General features: G+C 37.1%; 1 protein-coding gene across 1 annotated transcript in view; it reads right to left on the bottom strand.

Moving 5' to 3' along the window:
- Positions 1-8,064: 8,064 nt before the first annotated feature.
- Positions 8,065-19,555, bottom strand: part of LOC138325048 (uncharacterized) — a 33,934-nt gene continuing 22,443 nt past the window's right edge. The window contains exons 4-5 of the mRNA XM_069270407.1: positions 16,990-17,055; positions 8,065-9,367 (exon numbers count right to left, since the gene is read on the bottom strand). Coding sequence (XP_069126508.1) covers positions 9,305-9,367; positions 16,990-17,055 — 129 coding nt within the window. The 3' untranslated portion in view covers positions 8,065-9,304. The remainder of the gene's footprint in view (positions 9,368-16,989; positions 17,056-19,555) is intronic.

The following is a 19,555-nucleotide window of genomic DNA, read 5'->3' as shown; positions in this document are numbered from 1 at the left end:
TTCCGAATATAGAAAGACATACTTGTACAAGTTTTAGCTTGTAGAACATACTTAACTCTCCAAACCGCTCTTCGTGCCTCGTTCTTTCTAAAATTAAAAACTTAAACGTTGGCCTACATTGAGTTTGGTGGGTTGGACACTTGATATTCTATTTGGGGAGATATAATTGATGGTAGTATTGACATGAAAAAGGATAGTACAATTGGTGACCAGTATCTCCTGTCAGGGCTTTGAATTTAACACGAACACACAATATTACACATAAATCGTACTGGTGTGGTAGGCGGGTATCATATACCCTACCGCTAACATTGTGTCAACACCGTGTCCACACAATAATGAGCAAATAATGATATATCTATATATATTATGGATCAGTATCGACAAGTGAATTCACGACATTCTAACACTTCCCAAAATTGCATTATAGGCTAGTTCATTTTTTTTTCATAAAAAGAAAACTTGGTATGTTCGAATTATGAAAACGACCAAATAGTGTTTAATAATTTTAAACTTTCAAACATTTCAACAAGGCCCTTTTGAATATATATATATAATATATATTAACACATATCAATAAAACATGTATAAGAAGCAGGCAAGGAAAAGTAATAGAAGTAAACTAGCTGGTATGGGATGTCTCATCGTTTTACGTTTCTGATACACATCACCTGTATCACGTCCTATCAACACCTGGATGTCACCCGACTCTATACAATAGCTTAGTTGATCTGAGGATATCCCTAGCTTTTTGAAGTTATATTTAAAAAATAAATTCATCAGAGGATATCCCTAGCTTTTTGAAGTATTATTAACAAATAAGTTCATCTCAGGATACCCCCACTTTTAGAATTAATATTTACAAATAAGTTCATCAGAGGACACCCCTCGCTTTTTGAAGTTATTTTAACAAATAAGTTCATCAGAGGATATCCCTAGCTTTTTGAAGTTATGTTTAACAAATAAGTTAATCTGAGGATATCTCTAGCTTTTTGAAGTTATATTTAACAAATAAGTTCATCTCAAGATACTCCCGCTTTTAGAATTTATATTTACAAATAAGTTCATCTCAGGATACCCCCGCTTTTTGAAGTTATTTTAACAAATAAGTTCATCTCAGGATACCCCCCGCTTTTTGAAGTATTATTAACAAAAAAGTTCATCTCAGGATACCCCCCGATTTTTGAAGTATTATTAACAAAAAAGTTCATCTGAGGATACCCCCCGATTTTTGAAGTATTATTAACAAAAAAGTTCATCTGAGGATACCCCTCGCTTTTTGAAGTATTATTAACAAAAAAAGTTCATCTGAGGACACCCCCCGCTTTTTGAAGTATTATTAACAAAAAAGTTCATCTGAGGATACCCCCCGCTTTTTGAAGTATTATTAACAAAAAAGTTCATCTGAGGACACCCCCCGCTTTTTGAAGTATTATTAACAAAAAAGTTCATCTGAGGATACCCCCCGATTTTTGAAGTATTATTAACAAAAAAGTTCATCTGAGGATACCCCCCGATTTTTGAAGTATTATTAACAAAAAAAAGTTCATCTGAGGATACCCCTCGCTTTTTGAAGTATTATTAACAAAAAAGTTCATCTGAGGACACCCCCCGCTTTTTGAAGTATTATTAACAAAAAAGTTCATCTGAGGATACCCCCCGATTTTTGAAGTATTATTAACAAAAAAGTTCATCTGAGGATACCCCCCGATTTTTGAAGTATTATTAACAAAAAAGTTCATCTGAGGATACCCCCCGATTTTTGAAGTATTATTAACAAAAAAGTTCATCTGAGGATACCCCCCGATTTTTGAAGTATTATTAACAAAAAAGTTCATCTGAGGATACCCCCCGATTTTTGAAGTATTAACAAAAAAGTTCATCTGAGGATACCCCCCGATTTTTGAAGTATTATTAACAAAAAAAGTTCATCTGAGGATACCCCCCGATTTTTGAAGTATTATTAAAAAAAAAGTTCATCTGAGGATACCCCCCGATTTTTGAAGTATTATTAACAAAAAAGTTCATCTGAGGATACCCCCCGATTTTTGAAGTATTATTAACAAAAAAGTTCATCTGAGGATACCCTCACTTTTGAAGTCATATTAACAAATAAGTTAACAAATATTTCAATTCTTACTGAAGTTTACGAAAGCCGATTGGGCTCATTTTGGTAGAAAAAAATCGCGTTATTACGCGAAACTTTTATGTCATTTCGCGAAACTTTGACGTTATAACGCGAAACCTTTGGCATTATTACGCGAAACGTTCGCGTTATTACGCGAAAATACTATACATGTATATACTTACATTGTTTGAGCCCTCGGAAGCCACATTCAATATGGACGAGCAAGAACTTTGTCATCTATACACATGAACTTGTCCGGAATGCTGAAGTTCACTCAAAACAAACGTTGAAACATCGTTTAAATCTGAAAACTGTTTACATCTTGTTAATTCCAATTGATTTAGATACCGCTTTATAGCTGATTTGCTTTTAATAACTTTCAGGCGTTAGGCTACAATATACTCCCGTACTCACGTGCATCCACATAATTTTCATGTTCATTTTAGAATCAGGTTCTGATTTCCATTTTAAACACCATTTATAAGAAGCAAATTTTCTCTTTGCTTCTATCACTAACAAGCACCTCAAATAATCATATTGACATTTTTCTGAGAAAATTCTTATCTAATACAAATTAGAGGCCTTTGATTCGCTAATGTGCATATAGGTGTTATACTGCCCCGGTAAAATATAAAATAAAGACTTCCGATTATGTAAATTGGGGAGGTATAACATCATAAAAAAAATCTTCTACCAAAATTAGCCCAATCGGCTTTCGTACAACACAACCAACAATTGAAGGGGAGTAACTCCAACAAAGATCTATTCTTGACAATGACCAGCCACAAAATTATGGATGGTTTGTTGTCGATGACGTTTTCTCCATATTGATGTATTGATATCATCTTTACCCAACTATTTAAACCTTTATTGGAGAGTCTTGACTGTCTTAGTATTTCCAGAATATCCTCGTCGCCTTGTCAACTAGAAACGAGGCAATGAGTCGAGGTACACTATTCAACCGACTAGGACAAGATACATGGTTTTGGAAAGGTTAGGGTGTACCCTACTCCCATAACATGAGAGTCGACTGGTCAGCCGTTTTTTTTATCGGACGTTATTTTGCTGACTGTCGAGACAAGACGCAATGTTCCAAAAGTGTCTCGTCGTGCTATACCTCTAACATTGTTGGAGTAGGGTGTACCCGACTAAAACTACACAATGGACAGGACGTATTATTGTCTTGTATTCTCTTGCTTTCGATGATATTGAAATAGGAAAAATTGCTGTTGAAGCTTACTGCAGATTAAGAGGCTTCCTGCCAGACAAATGTTTAGATGATAAAATTTACTTCTTTGAATATATGACAAAACTTTACAGTAAAAATTGTTTTACACTACCGCCCTTTTATTTTGTGTCTGTATATATAAAGTCATATAGTTTCTCTTTGAAAATTGCTCAGCAGCTTTTCCATTTGGTATGAAACAATTTGCTTGCATGTCATTAGAAGTTTTGACTTTAATTTACTCTACGAGTGTATTTTTTGTGTGTATAATTTTGAGTTTGGAAAGTAACCATGACTAATACGGCATCAGATCAATCTCTACGAGTGTATTTTTTGTGTGTATAATTTTGACTCAAGATGGTTTGGTAATATTCTATGATAGGAATTCTTATGTTGCCAATCTGCGAAATTTTTGTGAAGTTAAATAGAACTGACCTGACAAGTTGTATAAAACTGACCATATATGGAGTCCCTAACATCACTGACGAGTTGTATAAAACTGATCATGTATGGAGTCCCTAACATCACTGACGAGTTGTATAAAACTGATCATGTATGGAGTCCCTAACATCACTGACGAGTTGTATAAAACTGATCATGTATGGAGTCCCTAACATCACTGACGAGTTGTATAAAACTGATCATGTATGGAGTCCCTAACATCACTGACGAGTTGTATAAAACTGATCATGTATGGAGTTCCTAACATCACTGACGAGTTGTATAAAACTGATCATGTATGGAGACCCTAACGTCACTGACGAGTTGTATAAAACTGATCATGTATGGAGTCCCTAACGTCACTGACGAGTTGTATAAAACTGATCATGTATGGAGTCCCTAACGTCACTGACGAGTTGTATAAAACTGATCATGTATGGAGTCCCTAACATCACTGACGAGTTGTATAAAAACTGATCATGTATGGAGTCCCTAACATCACTGACGAGTTGTATAAAACTGATCATGTATGGAGTCCCTAACATCACTGACGAGTTGTATAAAACTGATCATGTATGGAGTCCCTAACGTCACTGACGAGTTGTATAAAACTGATCATGTATGGAGTCCCTAACATCACTGACGAGTTGTATAAAACTGATCATGTATGGAGTCCCTAACGTCACTGACGAGTTGTATAAAACTGATCATGTATGGAGTCCCTAACATCACTGACGAGTTGTATAAAACTGATCATGTATGGAGTCCCTAACGTCACTGACGAGTTGTATAAAACATCATGTATGGAGTCCCTAACATCACTGACGAGTTGTATAAAACTGATCATGTATGGAGTCCCTAACATCACTGACGAGTTGTATAAAACTGATCATGTATGGAGTCCCTAACATCACTGACGAGTTGTATAAAACTGATCATGTATGGAGTTCCTAACATCAATGACAAGTCTAAAAAAATAAAACGGCATTGTTGAAGTTAAAATCCTTCAGTGTTTTTTTTATAGTTGGCGTGTGTTTTGTTCGGTACCTTGAGATTTAGATTTAACTGTGCCAACACTACCATGGGTAAGTCTATTCATGTGTACATGTAATTGTTGCTTATTATCGAGTATTCCTTTCTGAGTAACTCAAAACGGTCCATTTGAGCTACATGTATATACCCAAACATTGCATGACACTCATACCTAGGACTCAGCGGTAACAAACTTCAACTATCAAAATCCAAGATGTCGGCCATCTTGGTCACCGTTCGGTCCCAAAATGCGATATGCAAAACTAGGGCCTTAGGGGAACCTACATATGAAATTCGAGACAGATCTCTTCAGAACTTTCTGAACAAGAGATCCCAGAGGGATCTTGGCGCCCACCAAAGAAAGATCTATGTCTGACAATGGAAAGAGGGGTCTTTTCCCTGCTTTTCAAACTTTTTCAAACACATGACATATAAAATTTGAGACAGATCGCTATAGTACTTTCTAAGAAATAGTGGTAACAAACTTCAACAATGAAATCTAAGATGGCAGCCGGTTGGCCATCTTGTTTACCGATCAGTCCCGAAAGGCATTATGCATCAGTCCTGAAAGGTACTATACACAACTAGGGTACAAGGGGAACCTACACATAAAATTTGAGAAAGATCCCTTCAGTACTTTCTGAGAAATAGCCGTAACAAACTTTAACAATCAAAATCCAATATGGCCGTCGGTCGGCCATCTTGTTTACCGATCGGTCCCAATTAACAATATGCACAACTAGGGTCCTTGGGGAACCTTCATATGAAATTTGTAAACGATACCTTCAGTACTTTTTGAGATATAGCGGTAGCAAACTTTAACTATCAAAATCCAAGCCATCTTGTTGACCGATCGGTTCCAAAATGCAATATGCACAACTAGGGCCCTAGGGAAACCTATATATGAAATTTGAGAAAGATCCCTTCAGTACTTTTTGAGTAATAGCGGTAACAAACTTTAACTGTCAAAATCCAAGATGGCCACCTGTCGGCCATCTTGTTCACCGATCGGTCCCAAAATGTAATATGCACAACTAGGGTCCTAGGGGAACCTGTATATGAAATTTGAGAAAGATCCCTTCAGCACTTTTTGAGAAATAGCGGTAACAAACTTTAACTATCAAAATCCAAGATGGCCACCTGTCGGCCATCTTGTTGACCGATCGGTCCCAAAATGCAATATGCACAACTAGAGTCCTAGGGAAACCTGTACATAAAATTTGAGAAAGATCCCTTCAGCACTTTTTGAGAAATAGCGGTAACAAACTTTAACTATCAAAATCCAAGATGGCCACCTGTCGGCCATCTTGTTGACCGATCGGTCCCAAAATGCAATATGCACAACAAGGGTCCTAGGGGAACCTACATATGAAATTTGAGAAAGATCCCTTCAGTACTTTCTGAGAAATAGCGGTAACAAACTTTAACTATCAAAATCCAAGATGGCCGCCTGTCGGCCATCTTGTTGACCGATCGGTCCCAAAATGCAATATGCACAACTAGGGCCCTAGGGGAACCTATATATGAAATTTGAGAAAGATCCCTGCAGTACTTTTTGAGAAATAGCGGTAACAAACTTTAACTATCAAAATCCAAGATGGCTGCCTGTCGGCCATCTTGTTGACCGATCAGTCCCAAAATGCAATATGCACAACTAGAGTCCTAGGGAAACCTGTACATAAAATTTGAGAAAGATCCCTTCAGCACTTTTTGAGAAATAGCGGTAACAAACTTTAACTATCAAAATCCAAGATGGCCGCCTGTCGGCCATCTTGTTGACCGATCGGTCCCAAAATGCAATATGCACAACTAGAGTCCTAGGGGAACCTACATATGAAATTTGAGAAAGATCCCTTCAGCACTTTCTGAGAATTAGCGGTAACAAGAATTGTTAACGGACGGACGGACGGACGACGGACCACGGACGAAAGGCGATTTGAATAGCCCACCATCTGATGATGGTGGGCTAAAAATATCGGTAACAAACTTCAACCACAGGCGTCTGCTTCTGGTTTGATAAAAAAATATAAAAATCTACCCCTACTATATGAATAAGGTGAGATACTTCAACTGTGGAACGGAATTGGAACTCTTCAAGCAAGTAGTTGCAAGAAGCATTTTGATTGGTCAATTAATTTGATAACCAATCAGATTGCAACTTGCAAAACTGCTTGCTTGAAAGATCAACTTCCGTTCCATAGTTGATGCATCGTCCGCTACTTGGATACTTTGTGTCCTGTTTCATATTAAAAAACCAGTAACTTCATATAGTAGGGTTAGGACATTGTATTTTTCCAAAACCAGATGCAGACGCCTGTGCTTCAACTACATATGTATCTATATCCAAGATGGCGGCCTGTTGGCCATCTTGTTGACCGATCAGTCCCGAAACGCAATATGCACATCTAGGGCACTAGTAGCACCTACATATGAAATTTGAGAATGATCTCTTCAGATTACTTTCTGAGAAATAGCGATAACAAGAATTGTTAATGGACGGATGAAAAGTGGGCTAAAAATTGAAATAGCAAATTTAATAGCCGTGAAATTTAGTTGTTTCCGAGTAATACTTAATGAATCATACTCAACCATGACAGAGAGTTTTTTTTCAAGCTGATCATTATGGCCGGTACGTAGTCATATGTAATTTGAATTTAAGACATTTTTCTACGAGATTAACAATAAAATATATATATTTTGATATAATCCAAATGCAATAGTTCAATTTACTTTTCATCAGATGCAGAGAAAACTTGGAAATACGCCACACATGTTATCAAAAATACGCGGGAAACAGTGCCGTCATCTTTGGCGTCAGGTTTTGTGACGTCACTGCTGACGGTGCCGTGCGCTTGAGAACATACAGAGTACCCTATTATTATATTTGACCAATCAATTGTTGCGTTGTTCTTGTATATGTGTAAGTTAAAGTAATTTTAAAGCGTATCCCGATGACACGTTTCGTCTAGTATAGAAAATCACAAATCTCGCCGTGCTGATAACGAGAATTAAAACATGGCTGCCTGCATGGAGGCGCGAGACTTTTCCCGCGGGACACGATTTCAAAGTCCAAGGGGTACTGGAATGTATTGGAATCTATATGCTCACACACGTGTTATGGTTAGTAGAGCTTCGCTCTACGCGGCCTTCGGCCGCGCAGAGAGCTGCGTAGTCATATGTATAATTTGTGAATTTCTTTAAAAAATTTTATTGCTGTGAAAAAGAAAGAGAAATCAAATCATTTTCAAAAGTAGATTTTATTAGTAAAGTTGTACGATACAAGATAAACTTAATGAATTCAAGTGTATAATTATGTGAAAAAATTGTATTTATTCATATTTATACCATAATGTGATGGAGTTAATCTTTGGATAATCAATTTGACTTCTGATAAAAAAACAGTATAGTTTTTTTAATTTTCTCATTGTTTGTAAAAAACTTATAGGGAAACCAAACAATCATACCAGTAATGAAGGATTAGATTTTTCTACTATGATTTTGCTTTACTACCGTTACGTTTGCTTCCCATTGCTTTAGCTATTAAGAAACAACAAGTATAAATCTTATAAAATCAAACAAAGTACAACCTAAACAAATGAAAATATTCTCAAAAACATTTTTGCTTCAGTATCTCTACACTGTATGTGCAAACAAACCATCATTTTCATTCACATAAATGTACAAAGAAAATAGAAATAGCCTTGATGTTTCAACCAATTTGAATTTGACAAATCCATATAAATACTAAAATGATACAACTCAAAGTTCTACTGAAAAGTATATTGCTAAATTATGTCGATTGTATGGAATCTGAGTAAAAGGAAATTGAGCTTTTATAGAGAGATCTTTCCAACCACAAACCCTTCACACCTTTCTATCATTCTAGGATAATTGATAAAAAAAAACCTTTCTTCCATCATTTTCAAAGAGTTTTCCCCTATATATATCGTTACAGTATACACAGCATGATCAAAACAAACCAACTTAGATGGAGAAAGTAGCTTTTGTTGTTAGTCCATTAGTATATGTGCTTCAATACTGAGTAAAAAATTTCGAAAATGTGGGCACAAATTTCAGTTCAATTTATCTGTTACTTTCGAGAAGACAAATTTACCCATTAGTGTTTTAAGGTTATTCGCAACTTGGAATTCCTTTGTAAAAATCCTTTTCATTAAGCACACATAAATTACAGGCCAGGATTTCTCTGATGTAGGAGAAAACGTGAGGAGCAAAAATGTCCATTCACAACAGATGATCTTGAAAGTTTTGATAAAACAATCCAACATTTTAAAATAAATTACAGGCCATGATCTCAAAAATGTACATTCATGATAGTTATAAATCTTACAAGTTTTTGATAGACCAATCCAATATTATAAATTAAGTCCTTGGACAAATTTTAGATATGTGAATTAAGTAAGAATATATATAGACATATAATGTGTTTGACAGTGGTAAAAATTGACGTTAGGGCAATTTTACTGTTTTGATACAATTAACTCCCTGATCTTCGCTTCACTGGCTCCAACAACTTCACCAACCTGAAAAAGATAACATGGTTCTATAGAGATAATACCATGTATATTGAATATTTACAGGGATATGATTGATCCTCTCCCGAAATATCTCAACTAATAAAAGGAAACACCCTACCTAGTGTTTAAAGGGAACCTAAATAAACCATGTAAATTTGAGTAAAATTACATCCTTCTTTATTTTGAACAGCCTGGTCAAGATTTGTTAACCCAGTGCGATAAAAATAGTAATAAAATCTTCAATAATCATCAGAAAATCATATCTAAGCATACAGAACAACTGAATTTGGGTTCATGTCCCTTTAAAAGTTTTTTTATAACATTTTCATGTTTTCAATTGTTACCCAATAGAAGAACTATTAACAAAATCTTGACAAAAAGCAAAAATACAATAATACATTTTTTTTTGATAACATTGACTTTTAAAATTCAATATGAGTGATACAATTATATAATATTGCATAAAATCAATTATTGGGACAATACTTATTGTATTTATCTTCATTGAAGGAGGATATCCCTACATATGTAGATCAATGATTTGTATTGATTTTCATTGAAGGAGGATATCCCTCCATATGTAGACCAATGATTTGTATTGATTTTCATTGAAGGTGGACATATCCCTCCATATGTAGACCAATGATTTGTATTGATTTTCATTGAAGGTGGACATATCCCTCCATATGTAGACCAATGATTTGTATTGATTTTCATTGAAGGTGGACATATCCCTCCATATGTAGACCAATGATTTGTATTGATTTTCATTGAAGGAGGATATCCCTCCATATGTAGACCAATGATTTGTATTGATTTTCATTGAAGGTGGACATATCCCTCCATATGTAGACCAATGATTTGTATTGATTTTCATTGAAGGAGGATATCCCTCCATATGTAGACCAATGATTTGTATTGATTTTCATTGAAGGAGGACATATCCCACCATATGTAGACCAATGATTTGTATTGATGTTCATTGAAGGTGGACATATCCCACCATATGTAGACTAATGATTTGTATTGATGTTCATTGAATAGGGACATATCCCACCATATGTAGACTAATGATTTGTATTGATTTTCATTGAAGGTGGACATCCCTCCATATGTAGACCAATGATTTGTATTGATGTTCATTGAATAGGGACATATCCCACCATATGTAGACCAATGATTTGTATTGATTTTCATTGAAGTGGACATCCCTCCATATGTAGACCAATGATTGACCAATGATTTGTATTGATGTTCATCGAATAGGGACATATCCCACCATATGGAGACCAATGATTTGTATTGATTTTCATTGAAGGTGGACATATCCCTCCATATGTAGACCAATGATTTGTATTGATTTTCATTGAAGGTGGACATATCCCACCATATGTAGACCAATGATTTGTATTGATTTTCATTGAAGGTGGACATATCCCACCATATGTAGACCAATGATTTGTATTGATTTTCATTGAAGGTGGACATATCCCTCCATATGTAGACCAATGATTTGTATTGATTTTCATTGAAGGTGGACATATCCCTCCATATGTAGACCAATGATTTGTATATGATTTTGGTTTGTATTGATTTTTCATTGAAGGTGGACATATCCTCCATATGTAGACCAATGATTTGTATTGATTTTCATTGAAGGTGGACATATCCCTCCATATGTAGACCAATGATTTGTATTGATTTTCATTGAAGGTGGACATATCCCTCCATATGTAGACCAATGATTTGTATTGATTTTCATTGAAGGTGGACATATCCCACCATATGTAGACCAATGATTTGTATTGATTTTCATTGAAGGTGGACATATCCCTCCATATGTAGACCAATGATTTGTATTGATTTTCATTGAAGGAGGACATATCCCTCCATATGTAGACCAATGATTTGTATTGATTTTCATTGAAGGTGGACATATCCCTCCATATGTAGACCAATGATTTGTATTGATTTTCATTGAAGGTGGACATATCCCTCCATATGTAGACCAATGATTTGTATTGATTTTCATTGAAGGTGGACATCCCTCCATATGTAGACCAATGATTTGTATTGATTTTCATTGAAGGTGGACATATCCCTCCATATGTAGACCAATGGTTTGTATTGATTTTCATTGAAGGTGGACATATCCCTCCATATGTAGACCAATGATTTGTATTGATTTTCATTGAAGGTGGACATATCCCTCCATGAAGTGGACATATCCCTCCATATGTAGACCAATGATTTGTATTGATTTTCATTGAAGGTGGACATATCCCTCCATATGTAGACCAATGATTTGTATTGATTTTCATTGAAGTGGACATCCCTCCATATGTAGACCAATGATTTGTATTGATTTTCATTGAAGGAGGACATATCCCACCATATGTAGACCAATGGTTTGTATTGATTTTCATTGAAGGAGGACATATCCCTCCATATGTAGACCAATGATTTGTATTGATTTTCATTGAAGGTGGATATCCCTCCATATGTAGACCAATGATTTGTATTGATTTTCATTGAAGGTGGATATCCCTCCATATGTAGACCAATGATTTGTATTGATTTTCATTGAAGGAGGACATATCCCTCCATATGTAGACCAATGATTTGTATTGATTTTCATTGAAGTGGACATCCCTCCATATGTAGACCAATGATTTGTATTGATTTTCATTGAAGGAGGACATATCCCTCCATATGTAGACCAATGATTTGTATTGATTTTCATTGAAGGTGGACATATCCCTCCATATATAGACCAATGATTTGTATTGATTTTCATTGAAGGAGGACATATCCCTCCATATGTAGACCAATGATTTGTATTGATTTTCATTGAAGGTGGACATATCCCTCCATATGTAGACCAATGATTTGTATTGATTTTCATTGAAGGTGGACATATCCCTCCATATGTAGACCAATGATTTGTATTGATTTTCATTGAAGGAGGACATATCCCTCCATATGTATAGACTAATGATTTGTATTGATTTTCATTGAAGGTGGACATATCCCACCATATGTAGACCAATGATTTGTATTGATTTTCATTGAAGGTGGACATCCCTCCATATGTATAGACCAATGATTTGTATTGATTTTCATTGAAGGAGGACATCCCTCCATATGTAGACCAATGATTTGTATTGATTTTCATTGAAGGTGGACATATCCCTCCATATGTAGACCAATGATTTGTATTGATTTTCATTGAAGGTGGACATATCCCTCCATATGTAGACCAATGATTTGTATTGATTTTCATTGAAGTGGACATCCCTCCATATGTAGACCAATGGTTTGTATTGATGTTCATTGAAGGAGGACATCCCTCCATATGTAGACCAATGGTTTGTATTGATTTTCATTGAAGGTGGACATATCCCTCCATATGTAGACCAATGATTTGTATTGATTTTCATTGAAGGTGGACATATCCCTCCATATGTAGACCAATGATTTGTATTGATTTTCATTGAAGGTGGACATATCCCTCCATATGTAGACCAATGATTTGTATTGATTTTCATTGAAGGAGGACATCCCACCATATGTAGACCAATGATTTGTATTGATGTTCATTGAAGGAGGACATCCCACCATATGTAGACCAATGATTTGTATTAATTTTCGTTGAAGGAGGACATATCCCTCCATATGTAGACCAATAATTTGTATTGATTTTCATTGAAGGAGGATATCCCTCTTTATGTAGAACAATGATTTGTATTAATGTTCCTTAAATTAGCTAATTTATACAAGAGATCCCAGAGGGATCTTGGCGCCCACCAAAGAATGATATATATCTGACAAAGGAAAGATGGATCTTTTCTCTACTTTTTAAACTTTTTCAAACATACTACATATAAAATTTGAGACAGATCGCTTCAGTACCTTTTGTGAAATAGCGGTAACAAACTTCAACTAAGCGGTAACAAACTTCAACTATCAAAATCCAAGATGACTCCTTGGCGGCCATCTTGTAGATCAATCGGTCCCAAATCAAAATATGCACAACTAGGGCCCTAGGGGAACCTACATGTGAAATTTGAGAAAGATCCATTCAATACTTTCTGAGAAATAGCGATAACAAACTTTGAATATAACAAGAGGCCCATGGGCCTTAACGGTCATCTGACTCATGGCACAAAACAACAAAGTCACAGTATAAAGTATTGGTTAACGATTAATATAAACAATACAAGGAACTCCTTAGTTGAATAAGTAAGTTTCTGAAATAGGTAAATGTCATTTGTTGAACAAACTTGGTAGCCCTTCATCCAAATATGGTCGAAACCCATTCAAGGATTAATATAAGGAGGAGTCAGATTTTAAAGCCAAATTTCAGCAAAGCTCCCATTTTGGACCTCGGTCATACTATCCCCATGGGTCTTACCTCGGTCCTTTATAAAATATGATTGTCCTTACTAAAAGTTCCCCCTTCTGAATCAATTAAAACCACTATAGACCAATTTTCATTGAGATCGGAGACTGAAACCTTAAAACAGGAAGTGGGCCAGCGGCCATCTTGGAATACCAAAATCTTTAAGAAAATGTTTGCATGTTGTTTGACATCAATTAAAACCCCTATAGACCAATTTTCATTGAGATCGGAGACTGAAACCTTAAAACAGGAAGTGGGCCAGCGGCCATCTTGGAATACCAAAATCTTTACGAAAATGTTTGCATGTTGTTCGGCATCAATTAAAACCCCTATAGACCAATTTTCATTGAGATCAGAGACTGAAACCTTAAAAACAGGAAGTGAGCCAGCTAAAATTAAGAAAATTTGCCCTTTTGGGGCCCCACCCCTCAGTTCCTAGGGTTCAAACCAGACTTATTTATATAAAATATAATTGTGTTTCCCCAATGATGTTTCACACCAAATATGGATAAAATTCATCCAAGGATGGAGGAGGAGTAGGATTTTTTAAAGCTAAAATTAAGAAAATTTCCCCATTTCGGGCCCCACCCCTCAGCCCCTAGGGGTCGGACCAGGCTCATTTATAATATGTTTGTCCTTCCCCAATGATGTTTCACAACAAATATGGATGAAATCCATCCAAGGATGAAGGAGGAGAAAGATTTTAAAGCTAAAATTAAGAAAATTTCCCCATTTGGGGCCCCACCTCTCAGCCCCTAGGGGTCGGACCAGGCTCATTTATATCAAATTTGATTGTCCGTCCCCAATGATGTATCACATCAAATATGGATGAAATCCATCCAAGGATGAAGGAGGAGTAGGATTTTAAAGCTAAAATTAAGAAAATTTGCCCATTTGGGGCTCCACCCCTCAGCCCCTAGGGGTTGGACCACGCTCATTTACATCAAATATGATAATCCTTCCCCAATAATGTTTTACACTAAATATAGATGAAATCCATCCAAGGATGAAGGAGGAGTAGGATTTTAAAGCTAAAATTAAGAAAATTTGCCCTTTGGGGGCCCCACCCCTCAGCCCCTAGGAGTTGGACCACGCTCATTTATATAAAATATGATTGTCCGTCCCAAATAATGTTTCACACCAAATATAGATGAAATCCATCCAAGATGAAGGAGAAGTAGGATTTTTAAACTAAAATTAAGAAAATTTGCCTTTTTGGGGCCCCACCCCTCAGCCCCTAGGGGTCGGACCAGGCTCATTTATACAAAATATGATTGTCCATCCCAAATGATGTTTCACACCAAATATGGATGAAATCCATCCAAGGATGAAGGAGGAGTAGGTTTTTAAAGCTAAAATTAAGAAAATTAACCCTTTGGGGGCCCCACCATTCAGCTCCTAGGGGTCGGACCAAGCTCATTTATATAAAATATGATTGTCCTTCATCAATAATGTTTCACATCAAATATGGATGAAATCCATCCAATGATGAAGGAGGAGTAGGATTTTAAAGCTTAAAATAAGAAAATTCGCCCTTTTGGGGCCCCACCCCTCAGCCCCTAGGGGTCAGACCTATCTCAAATATATAAAATATGATTGTCCTTCCCCAATGATGTTTCAAACCAAATATGGATGAAATCCATCCAAGGATGGAGGAGGAGTAGGTTTTTAAAGCTAAAATTAAGAAAATTTGCGCTTTTGGTGCCCCACCCCTCAGCCCCTAGGGGTCGGACCAGGCTCATTTATATAAAATATGATTGTCCTTCCCTAATGATGCTTCAAACCAAATATGGATGAAATCCATCCAAGGATGAAGGAGGAGTAGGCTTTTGTATAAATAGTCTTACGCACGACGCACGGCGGACGGCGCACAGCGCACGGCGACGGACGAAACACGATGACAATAGGTCATCCTGACCTTCGGTCAGATGACCTAAAAATCCAAGATGGCTGCCTGGCAGCAATTTTCTTGACCGATCGGTCCCAAATCACAATATGCACAACTAGGGCCCTAGGGGAACCTACATATAAATTTTGAGACAGATCCCTTCAGTACTTTCTGAGAAATAGCGATAACAAACTTTGAATAACAATATCCAAGATGGCTGCCTGGCGGCCATCTTGTTAACCGATCGGTCCCAAAATGCAATATGCACAACTAGGTCCCTAGGGGAACCTACATATGAAATTTGAGACAGATCCCTTCAGCACTTTTTGAGAAATGGGGATATCAAACCTTAACTATCAAAATCCAAGATGGCCGCCAGGCGGCCATCTTGTTTTTCCTATCAGCCTCAAAATCTGTATGGCACAACTAGGGACCAAGGGTAACCGTCATGTGAAGTTTGAACAAAATTCCTTCAAAAGTTCTCAAGAAATATCGATAACAAACTTCAACTGCCAAAATCAAAGATGGCTGCCTGGCGGCCATCTTGTTTTTTCCGATTAGCCTCAAAATCTGTATGGCACAACTAGGGACCAAGGGTAACCTCCATGTGAAGTTTGAACAAAAACCCTTCAGTAGTTCTCAAGAAATATCGATAACAAACTTCAACTGCCAAAATCAAAGATGGCTGCCTGGCGGCCATCTTGTTTTTCCGATCAGCCGCAAAATCTGTATGGCACAAATATGGACCAAGGGGACCCTCCATGTGAAGTTTGAACAAAATCCCTTCAGTAGTTCTCAAGAAATATCAATAACAAACTTCAACTGCCAAAATCAAAGATGGCTGCCTGGCGGCCATCTTGTTTTTCCGATCAGCCTCAAAATCTGTATGGCACAACAAGGGACCAAGGGTAACCTCCATGTGAAGTTTGAACAAAATCCCTTCAGTAGTTCTTAAGAAATATCGATAACAAACTTCAACTGCCAAAATCAAAGATGACTGCCTGGCGGCCATCTTGTTTTCCCCATCAGCCTCAAAATCTGTATGGCACAAATATGGACCAAGGGGACCCTCCATGTGAAGTTTAAACAAAATCCCTGCAGCAGTTTTTAAGAAATAGTGATAACAAGCATTGTTTACGGACGGATGACGGACGACGGACGCAGGGCGATTTGAATAGCCCACCATCTGATGATGGTGGGCTAAAAACTGGGTTCTGGTGTAAAATACAGAGACTAGCAACAATACGAATCCTGAAACAAAAAGTATCAGATTTTGCAATTGAATATTTGTTAAAACTGTTTATGCACATGTAGTGACATGTGGTATGCTGAACATACCTTTTCTCCTTTTCTAAAAAGTTGGAACGTTGGCATTGCAGATATTCCACACTTTGCAGCAACATCCTGAAAAACAGTAACAAAGGATAGGATAAGTGTTAGTGTAATAGTGAGGCAACTTATGCTTTACCTATCATTCATTCATTCAGTGAATTTTATCGGTCAAATGAAAGGTGCCCCTTATTTTGGTGAATATTTACTCAAGTTATAATGTACACAATGAAGATCCAATAATAATTAGAAGTGCAAAGGGTAATAACTCCGTAAGTTACGGGCCAAATCAAGCCGATCTTCAAACTTGTACCAGATCTTTCCAATGCTAGTATACATACAAAGTTTCATGAAGCTCGGTGCATAAATTATTGTGTTCACAAGGTCCAATAATAATTATTACTGTGAAGGGCAATAACTCCATCAGTAGCAGTCAAGTCAAGCCGATTTTCGAACTCGCCCAAGATCTTTCCGATGTTAGTCTTGTAACGTTTTTCCGTGTGTGCCTATTTTGTAAAACCTTATCTGATTATCTTTAATCAGAATAAGAAGCACAGAATGGTTTTAGAAGATTCGTCTAAGACTAAGCGTTTCTACCAATGGCAAAACCAGACTCAAGATGTTTCTGTTTAAAGATATTTTATAAATCTAAAGACGTTTATCCAAATGATGAATTCACCATATTCTACTTCATTAATCAAATTACTGCCAGGGAGAATTTGTCTCATCTTTCATTAGCATATTAGGACTTTTCCCGGAACTTTTCCTATTCTGGTAAATTAATAAATTTAGATACCACTTATTTTTGGTAAATATATATTAACAACAAGAGATCCCAGAGGGATCTTGGTGCCCACCAAAGAATGATCTATGTCTGACAGTGGAAAGAGGGATCTTTTCTCTGCTTTTTAAACTGTAACTACCAAAATGGCCCTGGCAGCCACGTTGATGACCGATCAGTCCCAAAATGCAATATACACATGTACAAGAAGGACCCTAGAGGAACCTACATATGAAATTTTGGACAGCTCCCTTCAGTACTTTCTGAGAAATAGCAATTACAAACTTCAACAAGAGGCCCAGAGGGCCTGTATCGCTCACCTGGTTTTTTGTTAGTAATTATCACAATACTCTGACAATTAGAAAAATAAGCAAAATTGACTCCCAAAGTTTAATTTTGAATCACAACCATACAATGATGCTATCCAATACATAGTTCAGAGACAAAGAAATTTATATGAAAATAGTAGCCTAATTGACCTTTTTGACCTCGCATCTATTGCCGTTTAAGGCCCCGGGGGTCAGCCCTATCATTTGTACAATTTCAAATCCCAACCCTATTAGGATGCTACCATTGCATTATAAGTGCTCTTCCATTCTTAGTTGCAGAGAAGAAGTCGTTTATATGGAAATAGCCAAATTGACCCCTTTTGACCCCACCCTTCAGGCCCCTGGGGGTCCCCATCATTTGCAAAATTTTGAATCCAAACCCTATAAGGATGTAACCATTGCATTATGAGCGCAATCCCATGTTAAGTTGCAGAGAAAAAGTCATTTATATGGAAATTGACCACTTTTGACCCCGCCCCTCAGGCCCCCAGGGGGTCAGCCCTATCATTTGCTCAATTTGGAATCCCCACCTACAAGGATGCTACCATTGCATTATGGGTGCTATACCATGCTTAGTTGCAGAGAAGAAGTCGTTTATACGGAAATAGCCAAATTGGCCCCTTTTGACCCCGCCCCTCAGGCCCCCCGGGGGTTAGCCCCATCATTTGTACAATTTTGAATCCCCACCCTATAACGATACTACAATTGCATTATGAGTGCTATCTCATGCTCAGTTTCAGAGAAGAAGTCGTTTATATGGAAATAGCCAAACTGACCCCATTTGACCCCGCCCCTCAGGCCCCCGGGGGGTCAGCCCCATCATTTGTACAATTTTCAGTTAGTAGCCCATAAGGATGCTACCAGTCAAATTTTGTTGAAATCTGACCAGCGGTTATGGAGAAGAAGTCGATTGTTGACGGACGCCGGACGCCGGACGCTGCGGTATCCCATAAGCTCACCTCGGTCCTTTGGACCAGGTGAGCTAACAATCAAAATCCAAGATGGCTGCCTGTCGGCCATCTTGTTGATTAATTGGTTCTAAAATGCAATATGCACAACTAAGGGTCTACGCAAATTTACATGTGAAATTGGAGACAGATCCCTTCAGTACTTCCTGAACAAGAAGCCCATAGGGCCTGTATCACTCACCTGGTTTGCAATGCCAAGTAATGTTCTGAATACAGGTTCATTGTTTCTTTTCCAAGGGAATTTGAATATTTACCTCTAATTCCCCTATTGGGCCCCATCCTTTCTGCTCCAGGGGGTCAAAGCCAAAATTGATAAATTTTTTGTTATCCTTCCCCTAAGGATATTTCTGGGCCAAATTTGGTTGTACAATCCATGCAGAACTCTAGGACTAGTAGTAATTTAAAGGATTTACCTATATATTTTATACCCTATTGAGCCACGACCCTCCTGCCTGGGGGATCAGAGCCAAAATTTATACAAACTCTGTTCCTTTTCC

This window comes from Argopecten irradians, chromosome 6 (genome assembly GCF_041381155.1).
Source record: "Argopecten irradians isolate NY chromosome 6, Ai_NY, whole genome shotgun sequence".
Taxonomy (NCBI): Eukaryota; Metazoa; Mollusca; class Bivalvia; order Pectinida; family Pectinidae; genus Argopecten; species Argopecten irradians.
This window is presented reverse-complemented; position numbering and strand designations above follow the sequence as displayed.